The sequence below is a fragment of the Gopherus evgoodei genome, chromosome 1 (assembly GCF_007399415.2).
Source record: "Gopherus evgoodei ecotype Sinaloan lineage chromosome 1, rGopEvg1_v1.p, whole genome shotgun sequence".
NCBI lineage: Eukaryota > Metazoa > Chordata > Testudines > Testudinidae > Gopherus > Gopherus evgoodei.
This window is the reverse complement of record NC_044322.1, coordinates 77,634,162-77,659,552: the sequence shown is the minus strand read 5'-3', so window position 1 is coordinate 77,659,552 and position 25,391 is coordinate 77,634,162. Positions and strand designations below refer to the sequence as shown.

General features: G+C 44.7%; 1 protein-coding gene across 2 annotated transcripts in view; it reads left to right on the top strand.

The window, feature by feature from the left end:
- LOC115653343 (TBC1 domain family member 4-like) overlaps positions 1-22,991 on the top strand; it is a 79,776-nt gene extending 56,785 nt beyond the window's left edge. For both annotated transcript variants that reach the window (XM_030566515.1, XM_030566506.1), the window contains 4 exons: positions 11,798-11,957; positions 14,582-14,751; positions 16,645-16,821; positions 20,696-22,991. In XM_030566515.1, the coding sequence (XP_030422375.1) occupies positions 11,798-11,957; positions 14,582-14,751; positions 16,645-16,821; positions 20,696-20,929 (741 nt within the window). In that variant the 3' untranslated portion in view covers positions 20,930-22,991. The remainder of the gene's footprint in view (positions 1-11,797; positions 11,958-14,581; positions 14,752-16,644; positions 16,822-20,695) is intronic.
- The last annotated feature ends 2,400 nt before the right edge of the window (positions 22,992-25,391 follow it).

The window sequence follows — 25,391 nt, the reverse complement described above, 5'->3', positions numbered from 1 at the left end:
GGACAAAGGTCTCTCACTTGTCATACGCATAAATCAGGTAACTTCCTTCGTTATGAAGGCATAGCTCAGATAATTTGCTTCAACTGATTGATGATATTGCTGCGTCGGGATATTCTAAAGAATCCTTAGCTGTCACTTCTTATGAGGCCTGGGCCTATCTTTGTCATGTGTTAGCAAAGTTTGGGTTTGGTAACCAATTTATTGCTTGGATTAAACTTTTCTTCTTCGAGTGATTGCTCACATCCATTCCAGGTAGGTGTGCGCGCCGCGCGTGCACGTTCGTCGGAAACTTTTTTACCCTAGCAACTCCAGTGGGCCGGCAGGTCGCCCCCTAGAGTGGCGCCGCCATGGCGCTCTATATATACCCCTGCCGGCCCGCCCGCTCCTCAGTTCCTTCTTACCGCCGTGTCGGTCGTTGGAACTGTGGAGCGCGGCTTAGCTGTCCTCCACGTCCCTAGCTCTCCTAGTTCTCTATCGTTTATCTATCGTTCATCTCTAGTTCCATTATAGTTGTTAATTAGTTTGTTAAGTAGATAGTTTAGTTAAATAGTTGTTAAGTAGTTCTTCGCCGGGGGCTTAGCCCTTCCCGGCACCCGGCGCCAGGCTCATGCCTGTTTCGCCAGGCTTCAAGCAGTGTGCGGCCTGCAAGAAGCCCATGCCTACCAGCGATCCCCACGAAGCGTGCCTGAAGTGCCTCGGGGAATCGCACAGATCCAACAAGTGCCGCATCTGTAAGGCTTTTAAGCCGAGGACAAAGAAGGAGAGGGATCAGAGGCTCCGAACTCTCCTAATGGAGGCGGCACTTGACCCGTCGGCTTCGCAGGCCGTGGTATCGGCATCGGCACTGGATCGCTCCGGCACCGAGAAGACTCCTCGGCACCGACCCTCTCCGGCACTGGAATCAGAGCCAAGGCCGTCGAAGTCTGATACTCCGGCCAGGCAGACCCGGCTTGAGCGCCCGGCCTCGACATCGGCCGCGGCGCCGCCGGCACCGTCAGCACCGTTGACTCCGGGCCCGGCGGGTCCGTTGAGTCCGGTGCCGCCGAGCTCCCCCATGAGATCTGGGGTTGAGGTAGTGGTCCCATCCACACCGGAGACCTTCGCCTCGGCTCGGGACCTTATTGCCCTGACTGAGCCCATTCGGCTGCCACCCCCGGTACCTCCGGTGCGGGTTGTGTCCAGAGGCAAGCCCATGATGTCGGCGCCGCCCAGAGACAGTCGTTCGCCATCCAGGTCCCGACGTCTTGGGCGCTCCAGATCCCGACGCCGCTCGCAGTCCCGGCACCGCTCCCCTCAGCGGCACCGGTCGCACTCGCGGCAACGGTCGGCATCGAGGCGGTCGCGGTCAGGCTCCACTCGGCGACACCGGCACCGCGACTCCAGGAGCAGCTCCCGACGCTACTCGCCGCACCGGTCGACCTCCCGGCACCGAGCTGGTGGCAGGTCCCGGTCTCGGTCGACCTCCTGGCGCCGAGCTGGTGGTAGGTCCCGGTCGACCTCCCGGCACTGAGCTGGTGGCAGGTCCCGGTACCGAAGCGGCGCCCGGTACCGATCAGGATCCCGGCACCGTGACAGATCCCGGTCCCGATCCCGGTCCTGGCACCGATATGACTCCCGGCACCGGTCCCCGGCACCGAGACGATCCTCCGTGCCGGCCCGCGCAGACCCTTACCATCCGGGGTCGGCCCCACCGTGGCCCTCGAGACAGCCGTCCGTATCCTCCCAGACGGACAGCGGGTATGCGCTGGGCACCGACCGGCAGGCGGCGCTGTTCGGTGATCCGCCGCTGCAAGACCAAGGCCCACAACAGTGGGGATTCTGGACACCCTGGGCATACCATCAGGCCCAGGGCCCCCAGCAGCTCCCTGCTAGACCGGCGACTGCAGAGCGTAGGGCCCCTGAAGCCTCCTTGTCTCGCCCCCCTCCCTCCCCGGAAGGGGAGGAAGGGTCCAAACAGCAGGACTCCGCTGCGGCTCCGGAGGCAGAGGTGAGGGCTGAGGAAGACCCTCAGTTAGACACTCTCGTGCCTGGGGTCTCATCATCCTCCTCCCCGGATGAGGCGGTGGCGGGTACCTCCTCCAACAGTCCCCCCCCCGCTGGATCTCAGGGCGCACCAGGACCTCCTCAGGCGATTGGCTCAAAATCTGAGTCTGCAGGCAGAGGAGGTCTCGGAGATAGAGGATCCAATTGTCACCATCCTCTCTTCTGATGCTCCCACCAGGGTCGCCCTGCCCTTTATACGGACCATCCAGGCCAACGCCAATACTATCTGGCAGTCCCCGGCCTCCATCCCTCCGACAGCGAAAGGAGTCGAGAGAAAGTACATGGCCCCTTCTAGGGGATACGAATATCTACATGTTCACCCGACTCCCGGTTCACTGGTGGTGCAATCGGTGAACGATAGGGAGCGTCACGGCCAGGAGGCTCCGGCCCCCAAATCCAGAGAAGCCAGGTGGATGGACCTCCTTGGCCGTAAGGTGTATTCGGCTGGGGCGCTGCAGCTCAGGGTCTCTAACCAACAGGCCCTGCTGAGCAGATACGCCTTTAACTCCTGGGTGGCAGTGGACAAATTTAAGGAGCTGCTGCCACAGGATGCTCGCCAAGAGTTTACGGCCATCTTGGACGAAGGCAAGAAGGTCGCACGCACGGCCTTACAAGCCTCCTTGGACGCTGCGGACTCGGCTGCCCGTACCCTCGCGTCAGGAGTTACGATGCGTCGCATCTCCTGGCTGCAGGTTTCCGGCCTTCCGCCGGAGCTCCAGCACACTATACAGGACCTTCCTTTCGAAGGCCAGGGCCTGTTTTCTGATAAGACAGACCCCAGACTCAAGAGTCTAAAAGACAACCGGGTCATTATGCGGTCCCTCGGGATGCACACCCCCGTGACGCAGCGTAGACCCTTTAGGTCGCAACAACAGCAACAACGTAGGCCGTTTTCCCAGTTCCGCCAGCGGCAGGACCTTTACAGGCGCCGCGGCAGGAACGGCAGGCGCAGGCAGTCTGGGAACCAAGGGGGGCAGAACCAAGGCTCCTCAAAACCCCCGCCTGGTCCTAAGCCTTCATTTTGAAGGTGCGCCCGAGGGCGCGGTAACAGTTTCCCCTATGGATCCTTCCCCCCCATTTTCCAACCGCCTTTCGTTTTTCCTCCCGGCGTGGTCCCAAATAACGTCGGACCGCTGGGTCTTAAGCATGGTGCAGACGGGATACCGCCTGCAGTTTGTTTCATTTCCTCCTTCCCGCCCTCCTTCCTCGTCCCTCTTCAGGGACCCCTCTCACGAGCAATTCCTTCGGCAGGAGGTGCAGACGCTCCTCAGCAAAGGAGCTATAGAGGCGGTTCCGGAAAACGAGAAAGGCAAGGGGTTTTATTCCCGCTACTTTCTGATCCCCAAGGCCAAGGGGGGCCTCAGGCCTATCCTCGACCTGCGAGAACTCAACAGATACCTCGTGAAGTTGAAGTTCCGCATGGTATCCCTGGGGACCATTATTCCATCCCTGGATCCGGGAGACTGGTACGCCGCCCTCGACATGCAGGACGCGTATTTCCACATTGCCATTTGGCGCCACAGACGCTTTCTCCGCTTCGTTGTGGGGGCTCTTCATTATCAATTTGCAGTCCTCCCATTCGGCCTGTCCACGGCCCCGAGGGTGTTTACAAAATGCATGGCAGTTGTCGTGGCGCATCTTCGGCGCAACCGTGTCCACGTGTTCCCTTATCTGGACGACTGGTTGATTCGGGGCACGTCGGAACAGCAGGTCAACAGCCATGTCCGCATGATCACCGCCATATTTGCAAGTCTGGGCCTCTTGATAAACACAGACAAGTCCACTCTGAGGCCCACGCAGAAGGTGGAATTTATCGGGGCCGTCCTGGATGCCACTGTGGGCAGGGCCTCGCTGCCTCTGCAACGGTTCCAGACCATGGCGGCGATCGTTCAACGTTTGCGGTCAGCCCCATTGACGTCAGTGAGGACATGTCTAACCCTGTTAGGCCACATGGCGGCGTGCACTTTTGTGACCGACTACGCTCGGCTCCACATGAGGCCTCTCCAGCTGTGGCTTATCAGTCATTACAGGCCGGCAAGGCAACCTTTAGACATGTTAGTCACAATCCCCCAGAAGGTCTTAGATTCTCTCGGCTGGTGGTTAGACCAGTCCGTATTATGTGCGGGTCTTCCCTTTCACCCCTCTCAGCCCTCGGTATCCCTGACAATGGATGCCTCAGATCTAGGCTGGGGGGCCCACCTAGGGACCCTGCGGACACAGGGCCTGTGGTCCCAGGAGGAGGTGGGGCTCCACATCAACATGCGGGAGTTGAGAGCGGTCCGCCTTGCTTGTCAAGCGTTTTGTCATCAGCTTCAGGGTCGTTGTGTCGCCGTGTTCACGGACAACACGACGACCATGTACTATATCAACAAGCAGGGAGGCACCAGGTCCTCCTCCCTGTGCCACGAGGCGATACGACTCTGGGACTTTTGCGTAGCCCACTCCATTCACCTCAGGGCTTCCTTCCTCCCTGGAGTACGGAACACTCTGGCAGATCGATTGAGCAGATCCTTCCTGTCACACGAGTGGTCCCTTCGCCCGGACGTCGCTCTCTCCATTTTCCGGAGGTGGGGTTATCCCCGGGTGGACCTCTTCGCGTCCAAAGGGAACAGGAAGTGCCAAGCGTTCTGCTCCTTTCAGGGCAGGGAGCCGGGGTCGATAGCGGATGCCTTCCTCATCCAGTGGTCGACCCACCTGTACTATGCATTTCCCCCGTTCCCTCTGGTCCACAAGGTCCTCCTGAAGGTGCGCAGGGACAGGGCTCTCGTGATCATGGTGGCCCCGGCATGGCCCAGGCAGCACTGGTACACCATGCTGCTGGACTTGGCCATAGCCGACCCAGTTCCCCTGCCCCTTCATCCGGACCTGATTACCCAGGACCACGGGACCCTCTGTCACCCAGACCTGCAGTCGCTGCACCTAGCGGCGTGGCTCCTGCGTGGCTGACTGGTTCCGAGCTGCGCTGCTCCACGCCTGTGAGAGAGGTGCTCTTGAGCAGCAGGAAACCGTCCACAAGAGCCACATATTCGGCGAAATGGAAGCGCTTCTCCTGTTGGTGCGTAGAGAGAAATCTCCGCCCTATGGAAGTTTCGGTAACCGAAATCTTAGACTACGTTTGGTCCCTCAAAGGGCAAGGTCTGGCCTTATCGTCGTTGCGAGTCCACCTAGCAGCTATCTCCACCTTTCACCCGGGTGCGGACGGTCGCTCCGTTTTTTCTCACCCGACGGTGTCGAGATTCCTTAAAGGGCTGGAACGTTTATTCCCTAACGTCCGTCCCCCTGCTCCAACCTGGGATCTTAACCTGGTGTTGTCCCGGCTCATGGGGCCCCCCTTTGAGCCGTTAGCTACTTGCTCCCTGCTCTACCTCTCTTGGAAAACTGCCTTTCTAGTGGCTATCACCTCAGCTAGACGGGTGTCGGAGCTCCGAGCTCTTGTGGTAGACCCCCCATATACGGTCTTCCACAAGGACAAGGTGCAGCTGAGACCACACCCTGCTTTTCTGCCCAAGGTGGTCTCAGCCTTCCACGTCAACCAAGAGATTTTCCTTCCGGTTTTTTTCCCAAAACCTCACTCCTCAGGCAGGAAGCAGCAGCTCCACTCGCTGGATGTTCGTAGGGCTCTCGCGTTCTACATAGAGAGGACTAAGCCCTTCCGAAAATCCCCCCAGCTTTTCGTGGCGGTAGCGGACCGTATGAAAGGGCTTCCTATCTCCTCCCAGAGGGTATCCTCTTGGGTTACGTCCTGTATCAGGACCTGTTATGACTTGGCCCATGTCCCTACGGGCCGTGTGACTGCGCATTCTACCAGGGCGCAGGCGTCGTCGCTAGCTTTCCTCGCCCGTGTGCCCATCCAGGAAATCTGTCGGGCAGCGACCTGGTCATCGGTCCACACCTTTGCTTCCCACTACGCCCTGGTCCAGCAGTCGAGGGAGGATGCGGCCTTCGGAACTGCAGTGCTCCGTGCCGCGACTTCTCACTCCGACCCCACCGCCTAGGTATGGCTTGGGAGTCACCTACCTGGAATGGATGTGAGCAATCACTCGAAGAAGAAAAGACGGTTACTCACCTTTGTAACTGTTGTTCTTCGAGATGTGTTGCTCACATCCATTCCACACCCGCCCTCCTTCCCCACTGTCGGAGTAGCCGGCAAGAAGGAACTGAGGAGCGGGCGGGCCGGCAGGGGTATATATAGAGCGCCATGGCGGCGCCACTCTAGGGGGCGACCTGCCGGCCCACTGGAGTTGCTAGGGTAAAAAAGTTTCCGACGAACGTGCACGCGCGGCGCGCACACCTACCTGGAATGGATGTGAGCAACACATCTCGAAGAACAACAGTTACAAAGGTGAGTAACCGTCTTTTTTATACTGTAACCCAATTTCCAAGGTAGTTACCAATAGTACATTTCTGCCCCTTTTCCATTACAGAGACATATGAGGCAGGCCTGCCCCCTTTCTCCTCTTCCATCTGATTTAGCTCTAGAACCTTCAGCCATTGCCATCCAAGGAAATCAACATATTCATGGTATCATGGTAGGCCAAACAGAGCACAAAACTATGCTGTCTGCAAAGGATGCTCTTATATTTGTATCTAAGTCTAAGGTTACCATTCTTAGCCTTCTAAACACCATTAATAAGTTTGAACTTTTCTCAGGATATAAAATTAATTTGAGGGGAAATCAGAAATCTTATGCATTAACAAGTACACGCACCGAGGTACTTTTTCAAATTAGGACTTTCAATGACAGTCTTTTTCTATGAAATATTTATGGATATTGATCACCAAAAATATTCCAGGACATCCATAAAAGAAATATGTCTGGGAGAATTTTGTTTTCCCAACTTGGAAAATTATCATATCCTTTTTGTTAAACCAGGCATCTTTGTGGCTGTTAAATATGACCATGTGAACCTAGGGTGACCAGATGTCCCTATTTCCCTGATATTTGGGGCTTTGTCTTATATAGGGTCCTATTACCTCCCCACCCCCATACCGATTTTTCACACCTGCTATCTGGTCACCCAGGACCACACCTTGTGTTCAGATTGAACAAGAATTGGTATACCCTCTCCACCTTTCAGGCATTGTAGGATCGAATTATTACGGATTTGATGGCTCCGGAGCTCCCACAGTGACGGTGGTGGGGTAAGCTTGGTCAAAATTATCTAGAAAGCTCTGCTTCCATCCATGTAGAGGCAGTCCTATCCTTAAAATCAGTGGCAAAACCTTAATGTGGAGAGATCTGATGGAGAGAGGAATTATAACTTTGTTGCAGCTAACTAACAATGATGAATTTAAACCATTTGTAGATCTTCAGCAACAATTTGGTGTGCCCTGTTCCAGACTATGGAAATATCTCCATTTAAAGCATTTACTTACAAATGTGTTTGGACAGGATGCATTGGGAGCTCCAGAACCTCCAGAACTTTTATTGTTTTGGAGGAAAGTTCCTGGATTTTCTTGGCCAGTGGTGTCCTTTTACAATTTTATGGCCCAAAAAGCCTCTGCCAAAGATTGATAATTTGAGAGTTTGAGAGTTGGAATAGAGATGTGGAGACACAACTATCTCAGACTCAGTGGAATGCAATTGTATCTAATGTTAAAAAAGGAACTAAAGGCCTGAGACTGCAGCTTATTCATCAAAAGATAACTTTTTCAAGTATACTGGTTCCCACATAGAGTAATTGTAATAGGCCTCATAAATGCTGACCACTGTTAGAAATGTAATTCCCCGGGTGCCTTTCAATTACATGGAACATATCTTTGTTCTTGTAATGTGAGACAAAGTAAACAGAAGTGCCTGATCTATGGTCTTGTACTATTAATTTATTTTGTATTCTTCCATCCTGTTTTCTTTTAATTTGTCTCCTCTCTCAACTAAACTGTCTCAATTTCTGGCTTCCACCTGGATAGATTACATTTTAGACCCTTTTTAAAGGAGGCTAGATGGCCATTGAGTAACTGGCTCTCACCTTTAGAAAGTGGAGCTCTGAACTCTGCTTTCATTGCAAGCATGGGTTCAGTTTCATCTCAGTCTTTTGCAGACATTTGCCTGCATCTTGAAGCTACAACCTAATTTGGTATGATTGGCAGTTTTCAGTTGAGAGGCTTAAGTTCTTTGCAAGGGAATTGTGAGTTAAGACTCATGAGCTCTATCACAGCTGTACTATATGGGAAAACATGCACAACTCCTGCCCATGTCACACTGGCTATAGCATTTTATACCAGAACTTGCTCAGAATAAAATTTCTCTCAAATTAGATCAGCAGTGACATCCAGTGGTCAGTTAGGCTACTGATAGGACATTATCTCTTCTGGCTATTCTAAATGATATATCAATTCACAGATTTTTCTGATATAAAAATGGCAGAGAGAAGAAATGTGGGAAAATGTGTAATCATCAAGCTATAACCAGCACACTTCTGTAGTATTCACATAGATATTATACATTTTCAATGAAAAAATGTAAAGTTTAGGCTACAAAGTTTAAAAACATACTGAACAACCGGTTATCCAAAATTCAGCCCCTCTTTAGGAAAGAGCCCTCTTCTATGTAATCTATGTAAACTGTAGTATTCTAAGTTTGATAATCTTTTTTATTATGAGTTTTTTAAAAACCCTGTGGCTGTCTTTGAGTGCCTTGGACTATTAGCTTTCTGAAACAGGAACTTTTGTGACGCTTCAAAAACTGAAACCTGGTGCAGTAATTCCACTAAGTAGACTTTGAATCTATTTGGTATCATATGCTTGCATTAGAAATAATTCATTATTGAACATAAATTGAACCATTATTCAATGGTGAATGAAAAGCAGCAGGTCATACGTTATATGCCCTCAGACAAGTCTGACAATTCATGCATTTATTTTCTTTCCTGGAATGGCTAGTGAATTTGCTGTATTGAAAGTAGGAGGGGCACGCTGTTAGACCCTTCACTTACAAATTTGCTTCAGAGACTCATGAAAAGGATCTAGTCTGTCTCTGTGTTACCTAATTCATCCTTCTAGTCTACATCCTGGTGGATATGGGCCCTAGTTAACCTTGAACTGTCTCTGCATATGGCTCACAGAGAAAGCATTGGGTGTTTAGTGCTTTATTTCATGGAATGCTGCTCTAACTAGTGAATGCAAAACCCTATTCTCTCCTTAAAGCTTGAATTGTCTGAGCTACAGACAGGGAGAAGTAGTCATATTTTCAACTTTTTCACATACAAAAGCTGAAGTCTGAGTTTCAAATTGAGCTTCCTCCTGCACTGCATGTGTTTGACTGGGCCAATTTTACATTGAGAGGGAGTTGTCTTTTCCATATTTCGGCAGGAGGAATTTCAGACCATAGTGTGAGGTTTATGCTTGATGACACTGTATATCTCTTCCCAATGTCTGTTCTGACTCAGTGAATGTGTTTTTTAGAATATGGAGACCTTGGGAGCAGGTGGTAAATACACAGCAATCAGAAATAATGACAGCATGAGGTTTGCACTTCTCACAACTGAGAAAATAGAGGCTCAGAGATGTACAAAACCAACTTCCATTTTGTTTTGTGTAACTTCAGCAAAGTATGAAAGTGGCAGATCTAGAAGAAGACAGCCTTTGACTGAATGGCTTGGCGATCAGATATATAGCTGGCAATGGCCATCTAATAAACAATAGTCAAAACTTAGGTTAATTTTTCCCCTATCCCTTCATCTGCAACGCATTGGTAGATACCTTTGAGAGTTAACCCATTTTTTGGGGGGGGGGGGTGAGGGGGAGGGCGGTAGGAGGCAGGAGGTAGAGGTAGGGCAGGACAGGCCCCAGTCATAGGACTTGTACCATTTAATAAATAAGAGAAATATTTCTCCTTTTTGAGTCTTAGACAAATTATTTTTAAACTACAGGCTGGTTCTCTTATAATGAAGCAAAGAGTGTGAAAAGGAATAAAGAATTACTTTATCTGGGAAAAGTATTTTGTCCATTGCAACTTCTGTGGTCTGAACTCTGATGGACTCAAATAGGATGGACATATATCCATAAATTCCTCTTTTTTAAGAAGAACATTCATGCTCATTCTTGTTTATTTTTTAATGTGAGAGTGTTATCATTTCTAGCTTTGTTTTCCATGTATTAAAGAAAAATGACTTTTGATAACTAGAACTGGCTTTTAGGTGAATAGCTTATTTTAGACAAAAATACACAAGTTTTCTCTGCTAAAGAGATTATAGAGGATGATTTAGCTAGAGGATCAAAAGCAAATTAAATGGAACATGTAGTTAAAACCAAATCCCATTTGGTTTTGGGCAGGATTAGAAAGCTTGCATAGTTTACGTGCATAAGGCTTTACTAAGATGTGAACAATATTTTTTTCCCATAGAAAGAATTATTGATGGATTTATAGGTCACTGCTAACTGTTCTATTATTCTCCTTTGCCCACTGAATTCTAGGAGTTCTAGATTAATACATCTCTTGCTTGGGGAGGAACAAGGAGTAACATTTTCAGAAGCACCTTAAATAGGCTACATCCCATTTTCAAAAGTGACATCAGGATTTGGGACTTGCTGAAAGCCTGTTGAATTTAGTCTCTTAAGGGCTAGATTCAAAGAGGTAATTAGGCAACTAAATCCAACATTAAGGTGCCACTGACATTCTCAAAACCATCGTTCAGCTGCCACTTAACCTTGTAGGCACCTACATCCCTGTGGGACCCACATTTCTGCCAGTAGCTATGTGCAAAGTCACCTAAATTCTGGCACTGCCTCTGCAGCTAATGAGCTGCTCAGAGCCCTTACTCATACCTAAGCCCCAGCAAGATTCTCAAACTAATTGTTCCCCCACCTATTTCGTATGCAGGACCCAATCCAGTAGGTGTGCTCTGAGCACAGTTACTGGTTTGGGCTGCACACAAAAGACAGATGGGGTGAGAATTTTGGGGTCTGTCTGTCATGCATGTGTCCATCTATCCCAGTCTATCCAGCAGCCCAGTGGTTACCTGGGATGTGGGAGACCAAGATTTTAATCCCCACTCTGCCTGTTTTGGAGCAAGGACTGGAATCTGATTCTCCCACATCCCAGGTGAGTGCCCGAACCACTGGGCTATAGTCAATCACTCGCTTCCCCCCCCCCCCCCACACACTCTGGCACAAAGAATATTTAACTATTTATCCAAAATGCAAAAGCTCCAATGGGACAGAGTGAGACCTACCGCATTCTATACAATAGTACATGGGTCAGAGCACTCACATGGGGTGTGGAACAGCTGGGTTCAAGTACTCTAAATCATACAGAGCTGAGATTTGAATCTGGCTCTCCCACATTCCAGGTGAGTGCCCCGACCACTGGGCTATTATCCATAATGGGATGGGGTGGTTTCTCTGGGGTTTGTTTTTGTGAGAGGGCTGACCTGGAGGGTAATTTGGAGTATTGGATTTGATGCAAGAATTGCTGGATGAGGTTCTATGCCCTGTTATACAGGGGTCTAGATTAGATCATAATGGTTCTTTCTGTCCTTTAAAATCTAGAATCTGTGAATTTAGATGGTACTTCAATAGTAAATGGTCTGGCTCAAACTGCTCCTTCTTACTTCAAGTGTTTGGTTTTAATTCATTGAGACTGAAATTCACCCAAAGGTAGAGGATCCACACAGGGCTTATACTCCACTTATGCTCTACTTTACTGGGCCTTCTGTGCTGGGGTTGATTTCACCTGAAGTGCATTGTGAAGTGATTGAAAAATTTGGAGAAGAGCTCAACATTTTTTTTATCTCTTTCTCATAACCTACTATAGATTCAGATGTATCAACTTTCAAGACTCCTCCATGATTATCACAGAGACCTCTATAATCATCTTGAAGAGAATGAAATCAGCCCCAGTCTTTATGCTGCACCCTGGTTTCTCACATTGTTTGCTTCTCAGTTTCCATTAGGATTTGTAGCCAGAGTTTTTGGTAAGAGAGTGTTTTATCACCGTCATAAGCAGCACAATATCCTGTATAATGTAAGGGAAAACATTCATGGGAATATTTTGCACTTTGTTTTATATACTAATAGATAATGCCAGATAACTTGTTCCAGTTGTCAGCCACAATTTTTGTTATTATTTTTAAATAAAGTCAAAGTGAAAGTTTTTAAACTGAAGGAAAAAACGGGCAACAGGAAATTATTACAGTATAAAGACTTAAAGGCTGAAGCTTTTAGTCACTTGTACTACCACTTTAAAAAAAACTTTACTTTTAAATGTCAAGTAGACATCAGAAACTTAACTCATTAACAGCGATGATTAAGGCTGCGAGTTTCACAGAAGTCATGAGTTCCATGACTTCTGCAGCGGCTGTTTCCTCCGGGGACGTCTTGGGCCACCGTGTGCCGCTCCCCCACAGCAGAGTTTCAGTGTGGGTTGGGGGCAGAGGATTGAGGTGAGGCAGACTCTGCACAGTGCTTACCTGGGGAGCTCCCCAGAAGCGACGACATCTCCCTTTCTCAGTTGCTAGGCGGAGGCGTGGCCAGGCAGCTCTGCATGCTGCCTCTGCCTGCAGGCACCACCCCTGCAGTTCCCATTGGCTGTGGTTCCCAGCCAATGGGAACTGCAAAGCCAGGCTCTGGGCAGAGGCAGCACACAGAGCTGCCTAGCCACACCTCTGCCAAGGTTGATTACTGCCCATGACCTGTCTGTGACTTTTACTAAAAATACCTGTGACTAAAACGTAGCCTTAGTGATGATACAAGTATTAAACCTATTTTGCATAGGATTACTCAAGAGCAGTATGTATATCTCAAGAGGTACAGTCTTGTTTTGGGACTTCTAAACTCTGAATTGTATCATTATGGAGAAAAGTATGATACAACAGGTTTTCAGTTCGCTGCATTTCTTTCTGTAGATTTCATTAAAGTAAGCTATTGAATCCAGTAACTTGAACACTATACTCAGTTTTGATTTCATGAATATTTTAGCTATTCAGGTATTATTTAAAATTAAACCGTTTTCAACTTTAGTACATTTCATTTTCTATTTAGATAACCTTTTAGGGTCTGATGCATTATAGGGCAGTGTTCGTTACAATAACTTCACTGGAACTACTCAAGGTAGTAAATGTTTATAGGATCACATTGAATTTCACATTGAATTTCTGCATCTTATTAATAGCTTAGGAATAATACTTTCAAATTTCTTCATTTCAAAAATTACTTTTTATGCATGCAACTTTGTGGGAGTTTGTCTAAAAATACAACAGATATCTAGATACTGTAATATACTACAGTTATCAAGAAATGAGAAGAATATCACATACTTTCTCTTAAATCAATAGTAAGTTGTTTCCGATTTTTCCTTTGTAGCATTTGTGAAGTGTTTCTGCACTTTTTTTTTTCAATTCAAAGTGTCTGCTTAATTTCTATCCTATTGTTTGTTTTTTAATTATTTTTTCCTAAGTCATTAATATTTTTTCTCTTTTTGATTTTATAACAAAAATAGACTTAAGATTTTATTTCCTATTTTGGGGCCAATTCAGAAAATTAGGTGTCGGTTCATTTATTTCTCTATAATGATTGTGAGTGTTTAAATACTTTTTTCATTCATTCATGCTTGTCTTAACAGAAGCAAAATAGTAAAAAATAAGTACTCTGGTTTATTTTGCATTTTGTTTAAAAATAGTATTCTCATGATTTGTTGCGCCAATAGACTTTGAAGTCAGGGAGTTGCCTTTTTTGGAGGGAGGATCATAGGTGATTGTTCCCTAAACAAATATAGCAAGGTACAGCATCTGGATCTACACCAGAAACATTGTTTTAGTTCCCACCCCTGCAATCTCATCTGTTCAGACTCATGAACCCTTGCAGAGCCCAGCTTACTTATTAATTAAACTCCCTGGGTGAAATCCTGGCTCTGTGGAGGTCAGTGGCAAAAATTCCACTGACTTCCGTGGGTCTAAGACATTTCCCCATTTGGGCATAAGGATCTGCCCAAGCAAATCAGATTGCAGGATCAGGGCCTTAATTTATAGACAACTGAAGCATTGCTATGGGTTTTATACATGAGTAGGGTTTTTAGCCTTTTGAGGAGCTTCCAGTAATGAAGTAGCAATTTACTACCTTGTGAACAGTAGGATAAGTCATTTCTTAACTATGTCATTCTGTATTGCATTTAATGATCAGCTCCTAGTAATAAATGTCTGTTTGGATTTTTTTTTAAATTAACAATATACATTCCTCTTAATATGGTTAATATCACATACATTATAACAATACTCAAATGCCTTTCACACTTCATAGGTCTTCAGAGTGTGCTTGTCCAACAAGCGTACAATCTTTTTTCCCTAAAGCGTTGCATCTGTAAAAGGGCAGTAAAATATTTTTTGTACATTTTTTTCATTTATTAAGCTGATACTGAAATATTGGTATCTTCTAAATAACGAAAATAACATAGTCAAAATATGATGGACTCTATATTCGTTTCCCTCCACAATTTACTACTGCTCAAATATAGAAAGGCAAAGGAAAGTATCCCAGCACAAAAATTAACCCAAATAGTTTTAATCCTTATTTTCAATATATTTACAGTTTTTTTCTGTTTTAGACATTATCTTTCTTCAAGGAACTGAAGTCATATTTAAGGTAGCTCTGAGTCTACTTAGCAGCCAAGAAGCACTTGTAATGGAATGTGAGAGTTTTGAGAATATTGTTGATTTCCTTAAAGGCACTATCCCAGACATGACTAAGCTTCAAATGGAAAAGATTATTACCCAGGTAAGGTTGGGGTTTTTCCCCCTTATTTCTTTATAAGATATTAACCCTAAGATGAATCCAGGGGTCTCTGCTAATGATGAGTTACTTACTTCAATTTATATAATATCAATTAGATCCCCTCTCAGTTGCTATGACACTAAATTCAAGGAATCATTTTCTAGACTATACTTGTAATCTGTAGGTCATATCAATTTTTTATAGTTTTGATGGCCTCTAGTCTGATTTAGAAAAAAAAATCCATCACTAACGAAGAGCGAGTGGCAAAAAATAAATAAATGGTATTTTGGATAAATTGATCTCTCTTGTCTGAGACAACAGTCACTGGAAAAATTCAGCCTTCACTGAGGAGAGAGAGAGAGAGAGGCTGTATCTAAACTGAAGATTTTCTGACGTCATTTATCTAGAAATTTATATGGGCTGCATCTGAGCACTTAAAAAACTTTTTAAGCTTAAATCATCCCAACACCCTGTGAATTATTATTATTCCTATTTTACCAAAGGGCAGCTGTAGCTGAGAGGTGTTCACATCGTAAGTCTGTGATAAAGCTGGGAAGAGGTCTCAGGCCCAGTCCGATATCTTAACAACAAGCCCTAACTTCTTTTCGCAGAGCAGCTTTCGTTGAAGTACTGGGAGAATTTTAGAAAATCCTTATGACCTAGTTAGCACTATGCTTAAAATCATGTTAGCAACAACCCATTCAGACATGGCTGTTGCTAGCAGTTTCCCTGATCGATGGGGAAAGGATCTTTTTCCAGAAAACAACGCTAGCCAACCCATGCCTCAGCCTATCTGTTCTACTCTAGTATGCTTTTTTTAAACATGGTTCTCAAATTCCTGACCTCATTGGTTGGGATTACCATGTTAGAGCCTTACTATCCCCATGAACATTGAATTGGTATGTGTGCTTCTTACTATGCCTAACAATATATGATAAAAAGCAATAAGACATAATAGTAACATGCATCGTCATTAATTTCATTGGGTTATCAGGTATTAAGCATATCTCTAAATGAGAGGGAGAAGTCACTCAGTATGTTTGTGTTCAGTAATGAACACAATCTAGAGTTGCTTAGATTTGAGTCACCTGAAAAACAGCAAACGTCAATCTGAGCCTGAGGTTTTTTCTGCTGAGCTGACTGTTTCTAAGACTTTCCCCTGCAAGGCTGGTGTCACTCTCTAGCCGTTGTCTCTCTCTTCCTTTAGAGCCTCTCTAAAGCTGTATTTCAAAGGCTCAGATAGGCAGTCCATCCGTTAGGTGTGTATATAGCCCTCATTACTGTAATGTGCAAGTGCATCACAATCTTTAATGAAGTTATCCTCACAACAACCCTTTGAGGAGAAAAGTACTATCACACACATTTTACAGATGGGAACTAAGGCACAGAGAGGCTAAGTGACTTGCCCAGTGGCATATGGGGAGTTTGTGATGGAGCAGGGAATTGAACCCATTTCTTCCAAGTCTTAAGCTACTGCTCTTACTACTGGATCATCCTTCTTGTCCGTACAGGAGAGGGTCTGTACAGTCAATGAAAGCTGGATGTCTAACTCTCACTTGTGTCTTTGAATATCTTCCTCTTCACCTGTTATATTTCTGAATTAGAGCTGATGAGACCCACATGGTCTGGCTGTTGGATGAGTCAGCACAATAATTCTACAGGGTCTGAGAACCTGACATCCGATCAGCTGTATTCTCATTTGGTGTCATTATTTGGCCACCGTAAAATAATGACCCAATTAAATCTTCCTGAATATTGTTCCTTTCTAGTCAGGGCAATGAAGTCTAGGCTAGAAGGTTTACTTAATATTTTAATTACCAAGTAGAATTGCCAATTAATCAAATGAATTTAATGCTCCCTGTTGTAAGCAAAACTATTTTTTCCCTCTCCTGGTAGGTTTTTGAGATGGATATTTCCAAACAACTTCATGCCTATGAAGTAGAGTACCATGTACTACAGGATGAGCTGCAGGAAGGTTTGAATCCCTGTGATGATGGTGAACCTTTGGAGAAACTGGAGAGGGTCAACAGTCAGCTAAAGAGGCAAAATATGGACTTGCTGGAGAAGCTAGAGGTAAATAGCCAAAGATAATTTGATCACCATGCATTAACTTTTTTCCTAAAATTCAGCCAACAGGGAATTTTCTTTTAAAGTCATTAAAAAAATCAATTTCTTAAATGTTTAAAAATTTGGTATTGAGAGATTGTTCCACAGCCTAAAAGCTTTTGCAGTCAAGAAGTTCTTGTTTTGTATTTTAGATGTTTTGGTTTTTTTACGCCATTTGTAGTCCTCTGTACCCATTTAAATAATTCCTCTTCCTTCTTGATGTTTACTTTCTCCAAATACCTGTAGATTATGTCCATCCTCACCTTCTTAATTAGCTCTTGGATAATTTGTACATCTTCAACCTTTTTAATCTTCTGATAAATCAGTTCCTCCAGCCCCCTCACTTTTTGTTTTTTCTTCAGTTTGCAAATGTCTGGCTCATCCATACTCTGTATCACACTGGGCTTTGGCTGACTGTCTCCTCGCAAACTTAGATACAATTGCATGTTCCCTATCAACTCTAAAGCATGATTTCATTCTAAGTTCATACCTCCCATTGGCTATCTGGATTTTGATTATTTTCCCCCTTTGTATTATCTTGCATTATTACAAAATACAATACCCTTCTTTCCATGGGACCAGACCAGTTAATCTTTAGTAGCGATCTACTTATTTATTTTCATATAGCACTGGAAGGATCTCAGAAGGCCTCATCTTCAGTTCTATTTTCATTTTCAGATCACTGAAGAAATTCATGTCCTAACTGTCAGACCAGTAGGACAATGGAACAGACTGCCTAGGGAGGTTGTGGAAGCTCCTTCACTGGAGATTTTCAAAAGGAGGCTGGAAACCAAACTGTCTTGGATTGTTTAGACACAACAAATCCTGCATCTTGGCAGAGGGTTAGATTAAATGACCTTTACGTTCCCTTCTAACCCTATAATTCTGGGATATCAAATCTTCTTTTGCTTGGTTTTGTTTGTTTCCAGGTGTACGATTCAGCGGAAAATCCCCACAATTTTTCCAGCTATCATGCACCTTTATTGTGATATTTATTATGAACCTTTTTGTGGGCCATTGTTGTCTCAGCCCTGATTTTTTTTAAATCTGCTGACCAGGATCACTTGCACCTTTCTTTTCTTGTGATGGTCCTTTTTCAGTTTGGTTTTGGTTACTGGTTGGACTAGTGTCTGTCTTTGGCCTGTTCTCAATCTGTTCCTGCTCTTTCTCTTCCAAAAAGGGTAGAATAGCTATTTTTGGTGACTGACTTGACAAGCGCCATAGATGTTTTCCTTGTACATATCTCTATTATTCTACCTAATTACAACATTCCTCCATCTGCTTTCTTGTTCCTCTATAACCATCCTACCCTGTGTATAGATCTGTCATGTTTCTGATGTTTCCTTTTTTTTTTTAATATAGTATCTGACATTCTGGGGTACAGTCCAGACTAGTGAGGGTCTGTCACCCCTGCCCTGCAATGTTGAGTGCCTCGCAGTGCTTTGCTGCTGTAGCTTCCGACTTGGATCACTCACAATCAGCTTGCCAGCATTCTGGTCACACCCTGCATGTCTGTGTGTTACTGCAGCCTGCCAGCACACTCCAGTCAGACTCTGGCTTCCATCAGCCTTGGTTACCACTTTCTGGGTGATGCCAACACACTCCCAGTCTCAAATTTCCCCCGAAAATGTATGTTTTGCACTGTCCAGCCCTTTCCTGGGCAGTTCAGATATTTTAGGTCCATTGCTTCTGTAATAGAACAATATCCAACAGTTTTCTACCTGAAATTGAGTTACCTAAACAATTCACAACACTCGGTTAGTTTTAATTAAAGAATAAAACATATTTATTTAACTACAAACAGAGATTTTAAATGAGTACAAATATAAAATCAGAAATGGTTACAAGAGAAAAAGATAAAATGCTTTCTCTTACTAAAATTTAAACTAGACTTGGCTCAAGGTAGAATCCCTGACCGCATGCTCCCAGCAATGGGGCTAACCACATTATTGTGTTGGATCTCTTCCAAAGTCCAGTGGCTGCTTCCTTTGACTTGTCTGGTAAACACCTTGAGTCATAATTTCATATGTTCGTAGCTTCTGTTCATAACTTTGCATATAATGTTGCTACATGCATTTTGCCATGATATTATTGACCAGTGAGTTTAGTTTTCAAATGATACCTCACAAGGCAAATTTTGTACAAAGATTATTACAATAGTGTGTAGGGTGTGAATACAGGGTGCATTCGGTCACAGTATCTGGTTAGGGTTCCTTCATTTCTCCCAGAAACATTCACCACTGTTCATGGTCCTGTGCTTTCCTCCATGAAGGAATCTGGTTTATACTGTACACACATGTAGTCCTCCTCCATCTTCACTTAGAAAAGGGAACATGGCTTCCATATCAGATATCTAGATTCTCTTGGTAACTGTTCTTATCCCAGTTATTATTATTATTTTTTTTTAATAGAAGTCTCTTAGCTTGTTAGGACCTGTCAAAGCCAAGAATGTCAGTCTCTTCCTTTTGGTACTATCTTGGAAAGCTCCGATTTGCTTTCTGTTGGTTCCTTGTGGACAGAATTTGCTGAATCATGGGTCTTTATCTGTTGCTGCTGCAACTTCTTATTGTCGACAGTTATTCATCTGAGTTCTCTCTGTTTGCCTACCCCCTATAGAGAGGTTTCAAAGAATCCTTAGAATCTGAACTGTTCCTTGGGCAGCGTCAGGCTAGGAGGAAGCCATGGTATGTAGATAAATATTTTTTAAAATAGCTGTTTCGGAGATGGAACCAGTGTCTGTACAAATAGGCGTGACAGATTCATTTGAGCACCTCCTCTTGGCCACTCACGAGACTATTGTGAGGGGATCCAGCAGCTGGATCCCATGTGTTTTAAGCCTTCAGAATCTGAATGCTGTCTTGGGGCCTCTAGGCACACTCAAGATGCAGATCCTTTGTCTAGCATCCCCCTGTGAGAGCTGCCAGGTGTAACAGCTGAATCTCAGACACTTTGTAAGGAATTCTAACACCATTGCTCTTTGCTTAATCACACAAGAAATATGCAGTGTCCAGATTATATAGAAAACCACAAACAGTGCCCCTCGGTCTAGGTCACCTTTCCTTTGCAGATTGATCCATGTTCAGGTGGGTAGGGTTCCACTGCCTTTTCAGACTCCTGCAGTAACCTTCCTCTGCTTGAGCTAATCCAAATGGCTGAAAACCTCAAATAGACTCACAGAATCATAGACCTTAAGGTCATAAGGGACCGTTATGATAATCTAGTCTGACTTCCTGCACAACACAAGCTACAGAATCTCACCCACCCACTCCTGTATCAAACCTGTGTCTGAGCCACTGAAGTCCTCAAATCATGGTTTAAAGACTTCAAGGTGCAGAGAATCTTCCAGCAAGTGACCTGTGCCCCATGCTGCAGAGAGAGTTCCTTAAATAGATCAGTTCCTTCCCTTTTATAACCTTCCAGTTCCTCTGTCAGGTGACTCCCAGATCACCTGCCTTTAGCAGGTGTCTTCCTTACCAGGCAACCGCTCTCTTGGCAAACCAGTTCTCCTGGGTGGAGCTCCTGGGTGGAGCTGTTGTCTAGTATGTTTGTTTGTATTTGAATAGAGGACTATCTCAATTTAATGACCTTCCATTAGCAGCCCTATATCCCTCCCCTTTGGAATTTCAGTCTAGCATGTGAAAGGCAAGGGATAGAAGACAAAAACATGCAGCCTGTAAAGATACATACAGAAAATTCACAATCTCACACAATTGTGCAGATCATCACATTATGTCCATGAGTTGTATGGAGGCAAACGGGTACAATCACATATGGTAATAAAGGTCTTCATCTGAATCTCTTAGAAGATCATGTAAATCGATATTCTTCCTACTTCTTACAGCTAGCTCATGCTAAAATTCAGAGTCTGGAATCTAACCTGGAAAACCTGTTGTCTCGAGAGAACAAAATGCGGGGCTTAATCCAGTCTCTGGAACAAGAGAAGATGGCATATCAAAAGACGATTGAGCAAATAAGTAAATACGTGCCAGCAGAAGCACTGTCCGACTGCGAACTGCTCCTGAAGGAAGAAAATGCCAACCCAAACAATAGAACAAAGCAAGGAAATAAGCCATAAGTAAGAGTTGCAGGTGGTAGAATTTCGGATATGAAGGGAAAGCAAAGATATATGTGCTGCTATAAAAACTCAGAAAGCAGCAGTAGTGGTTTGCCTAAAACCGGTGCTGGGACATTCATAGCAGCGGATGGGCCTTGTCACTCTCATTATGCAAATCCCAGGTTATCAAAATAGATTTTTTTTAAATGGTTGTGTGTATATATCATAATGGGAAATAAAGGACTGTTGCATTTAATCGTGACAAGTAGATGTATATTTAGTGTTGATTTAAAGGAAAAGGTCAGAACTTCACTAATGAAACCCAAAGTGGTGGTAAATTAAAATTTCATTCTAGATGCATATCTTTTGTCTTCTAGCAAAATGAAGATAATGTGTCTATATATGTAGATATATATAATACTTGAAAAAGATGAATGTATTTTTTCCTCCAAAGAACAGCATGTTTCACATGTTTTGTGGAATTCTGTGTAAACTTGTGTGTCTGTCATTAATTCTACTGACGTGTGTATATAACAATAACTAAGGCTGACTGTCACTGTGTGGCTCTTATAGGAAGAATTATAATGCCATATGCTGCCTGGAATGTGCCAGTCAGGACATTATTCCTGCATACCTGCTGAAATTGACAGGCATTATGTCGCAGTTATGCCTAAAAAACTCAAGACTGAAAAGTCAGTAAAAAGCAAGACCCAGAAAATGGTTGTTACCTCCCTTCCTGCCTCTCCCACCCCAGGAGTTTGACAGTAGAAGTTGAAGGAAGGAAATAGGGCTGCAGAGTGGTCTGTACTCTGAGCTTAATTTCCAACAGGTGACATATTGTGGTAATATATTTAAAACTGGACACGGTTTTCAAATTGCAAAAGAAACCTTGTAAGACCTTCTGTTGTCACACAGTTCACTGGTTCCCCCAACAGGTATATGGCTAATTTTTGGGGGGTGGGAGGTGTAATGAGGCACTGGATAAAGTGGGGAGCTAGGATTTCTAAACGTTCTGAATCCCCAAACACATCGTGATAAAGACCATACATCAGATAATTTTCAGGCTTGTGCTGTGAAACTGTTTAGGGAGAGGATTAGCTAGCCAGACTTTAAATGTCATGTACCTTTCAATTTAAAGCATCGATTTGAAACACACATTTGAAAGGAGGTATTATAAATGCAGCTTAATGCTTTCATGCTATTCCTGTATTCTGTTACCACCACTTTGTAAACTTATTTTAATTATCCTGTCATGAGTGAATCTGTCCTAGACAGAGGATGGTAAGCCCAGGTCATTTCTTAGTGTATGTATGTCAACGAAAGGACGATAAGTAAGATGCCTACAGATTTGAAAAAGTCAGTTGTGATTAGTGTAAATCTGCAAGAAGGTGGTTTGTATGTAATAGAGATGTATTTTGGAATTCATGTCAGAGTTGTTACTTGAACGTTAAAGTGGATCATGTTATCTTACCATTTATGCTATATTCCAGGCAGGTTTTTTTTGGTTTGTTTGTTTTGTTTTTAAGAATAAAAATCAAGCAAAGTGCCAAATTCAGCAAAGTGTCATTTACGTGTAAGACTGATTGGAAAGCAAATATTGAATGTAGCTGCTTTCTATCTCACAATGCTGAATGTTAATTTCAAGGAAAAAAAGAGCAACAGAATCACTGCTCATTGCTGCAGGGTTTAGTTTTATTTCCACGGTGGTTTTCTGATTTGGTAGTACTCATTCAATCACTGTATTTATCTTTCTTATTACAGTCGGGTGCAAGCTCTTACACTGTCTATAAAATTACATGGAATCTGACTTGGTATTTCAATAATGTTTCATTGCACCAGATGGAAAAATGCCAAGTGAAGAGGCAATTCTTTGCAGTTTGTTCAAAGTAAATTTTAGCTAATATGTATATACAGAACTAATCCCAGGGAACTGCAGTAGTGTATTACAAGATCAAGGGTATTCAGATACATACTACTATTTTTGTTTTTAGATGCACTGAATGTGCTTTATCCTCTGTTTCACATATATCAATTTTTTTCATGTGATGCCTGGAGAATTTCCAATAAATGTAATTTTGCTGCATTTCCATGGCTTCTGGCTTTTTCATTTCTCCACATTTCAAGTACCAGTTTCTCACTTGGAACAGTGCTGTCTTCATGTAAGTCCCTTAGCCCGCGCCGCTTCCAGCAGCTTCCATTGTCCTGGAGCAGCAATCCGTGGCCCATGGGAGCCGAGATGGGCTGGACCTGAGGACAGGGCAGGTAAACAAACCGGCCTGGCCCACCGGGGGCTTTCCCTGCAAAAGCGGCTACTCCTGTTTGAGAAACCCTGGTCTAGTCTGTGTGTGTGAAAAACAGGATTTGCAAAAGGACACAGGAAAAATGCAAATAATGACAATTTAAATTATACAAGCAATATATTTTTCAAAATTTCAAAGCCTGAATTCCTTCAATAGACAGACATGTTAGGAGTGATAACTATGTTTAATTCAAAGGAAGGAATCTGAATCTCTCTAGCCCAGGGTTTCTCAAACAGAGGTCATCACTTCTGTAAGGAAAGCCCCTGGTGGGAAGCCACGGCCAGCACATCCCACGCCACTTTCCGCAGCCCCCATTGGCCTGGGACGGCGAACCGCGGCCAGTGGGAGCTGTGATCGGCTGAATCTGCTGACATAGCAGGTAAACAAACTGGCCTGGCCCACCAGGGTGCTTACTCTGGCGAGCCATGTACCAGAGGCTGCCAACCCCTGATGTAGCCCTTCTCTCTCTAGGGCCAGGGATACAGTCTACTGAGCCCTTTTCATCATAAGCCAGCAAGGAGGTTGATGAGAGAACTCCCACAGTCTCTGTTGCTCCTGCAGCCTCCTACCAAAACAGTTTAGCCTTCTGTCATGACAGGGGCCTGCCTTCTCCTCCCAGGAGGTTTTCCTGTAGTGGTGGGCTGGGGGGAACCCCGGCCCACCCTCTACTCCAGATTCCAGCTCAGGGACCCTAATGGCAGCAGCTGTTGGCAGCCGACCTTTCACCGCCATAGCTGTTACATTTCCCTGGGCCACTTCCCCACAGCTCTCCTGCTTCTCTTTTCTTCACCCTTACCTTAGGGCTCCCTTACCAATGACCTGAGGGTGTCTTCATTAACCAGCCCTTCAGCTGCACTTCCTCTCCTCTGGCTCCCTGGCTCTCGTTGGCATGACTGGAGTGAGCCCTTTTATAGCTTCAGAGGGGCCTTAATTAGAGTCAGGTGCTTAACAGCCTCACCTGACTCTTAGCAGGTTAATTGGAGTCAGGGGTTCTCATTAGCCTGGAGCAGCCCCTGCTCTGGTCACTCAGGGAACAGAAAACTGCTTATCCAGTGGCCAGTATATCTCCCTTCTACTACTCTGCTGTTACCTCACTCTCGATCCTATTTTTTTCATTAGTTGTCCCCCATACTCATTTGGTATCACAGACCTGTGGATTCTCCCCTTAGGCTGGGGGAAGGTCCTTTAGCAGTAGGCGGGCTTTGCCCGCCCACTTCCTGGATACCGACAGGACTACTCTGCTGTTCCCAGCTGGCCTGGGTCTATCACAGTGTGTATATTTATAACAAATCACTATGTGATAGTTTACATCCTGAATTCCTAGCTTTTTATCAACTCTTGTTTTTTTTGGTTTTTTTTATTTAAATCTAATTAGTAGTTTAGGCCCACAAGGTAGATGAATTGAAATAAACAGTAAAACCTAACACCAATAAAAACGTGTTCCTGGTTTGCAGAAAATAAATAAATAAAGGAGTTGAGCATATTGCATAAACATTTTCTTGCAATATTTGCAAAGCTAATGCATGGGGATCAGAAAATGAAAATGGTCAGTCCATTTTTACTAAGATGAGGGAAATCCAAAAAATAAACTAGATTTTTTTTAATTCCTTTAGTTTTAATAATTTAAAGCAGGGGTCAGCAACCTCTGGCACGCAGCTCACCAGGGTAAGGCCGGGCCAATTTGTTTACCTGCTGCATCTGCCATCCCAGGCCAGTGGAAGATGTATGAATGTAGCAGAGCAGCATTTTTCCCTTGATTTTTAAACTTACAGCATCCCTTTTACAAATGTCTGTACAGTTTATTACTTTCATGTGTAAAGCTACTGTTAGTTTAAAGAACCTGTATGCCACATTCACTTATCACACATGTTCACCTGTTACACACACACATCTCCTAATATGATATTCTGAAACTATTGATCGGTGCACACCAAATCCACAGGAAGTGAATGATGCCTTATGCAGTTTAAACTGATGGTATGGGGAAGTTAAGGTAAGAAGTGTTGGAGAAAGTGCTCCATCTTGCCACTCAGTCTGTTAATGCTGAACGTTGCCAAAGAGTTTGGGATATGGACCGTGCCTCACTATATACTTGGAAAGCATGTAACACATTGGGAGTGCTAATATAATACGAACAGGCACTGGATTTTGCCCCTTTTTGGGGAAAAGTGTTGGGGATCCTT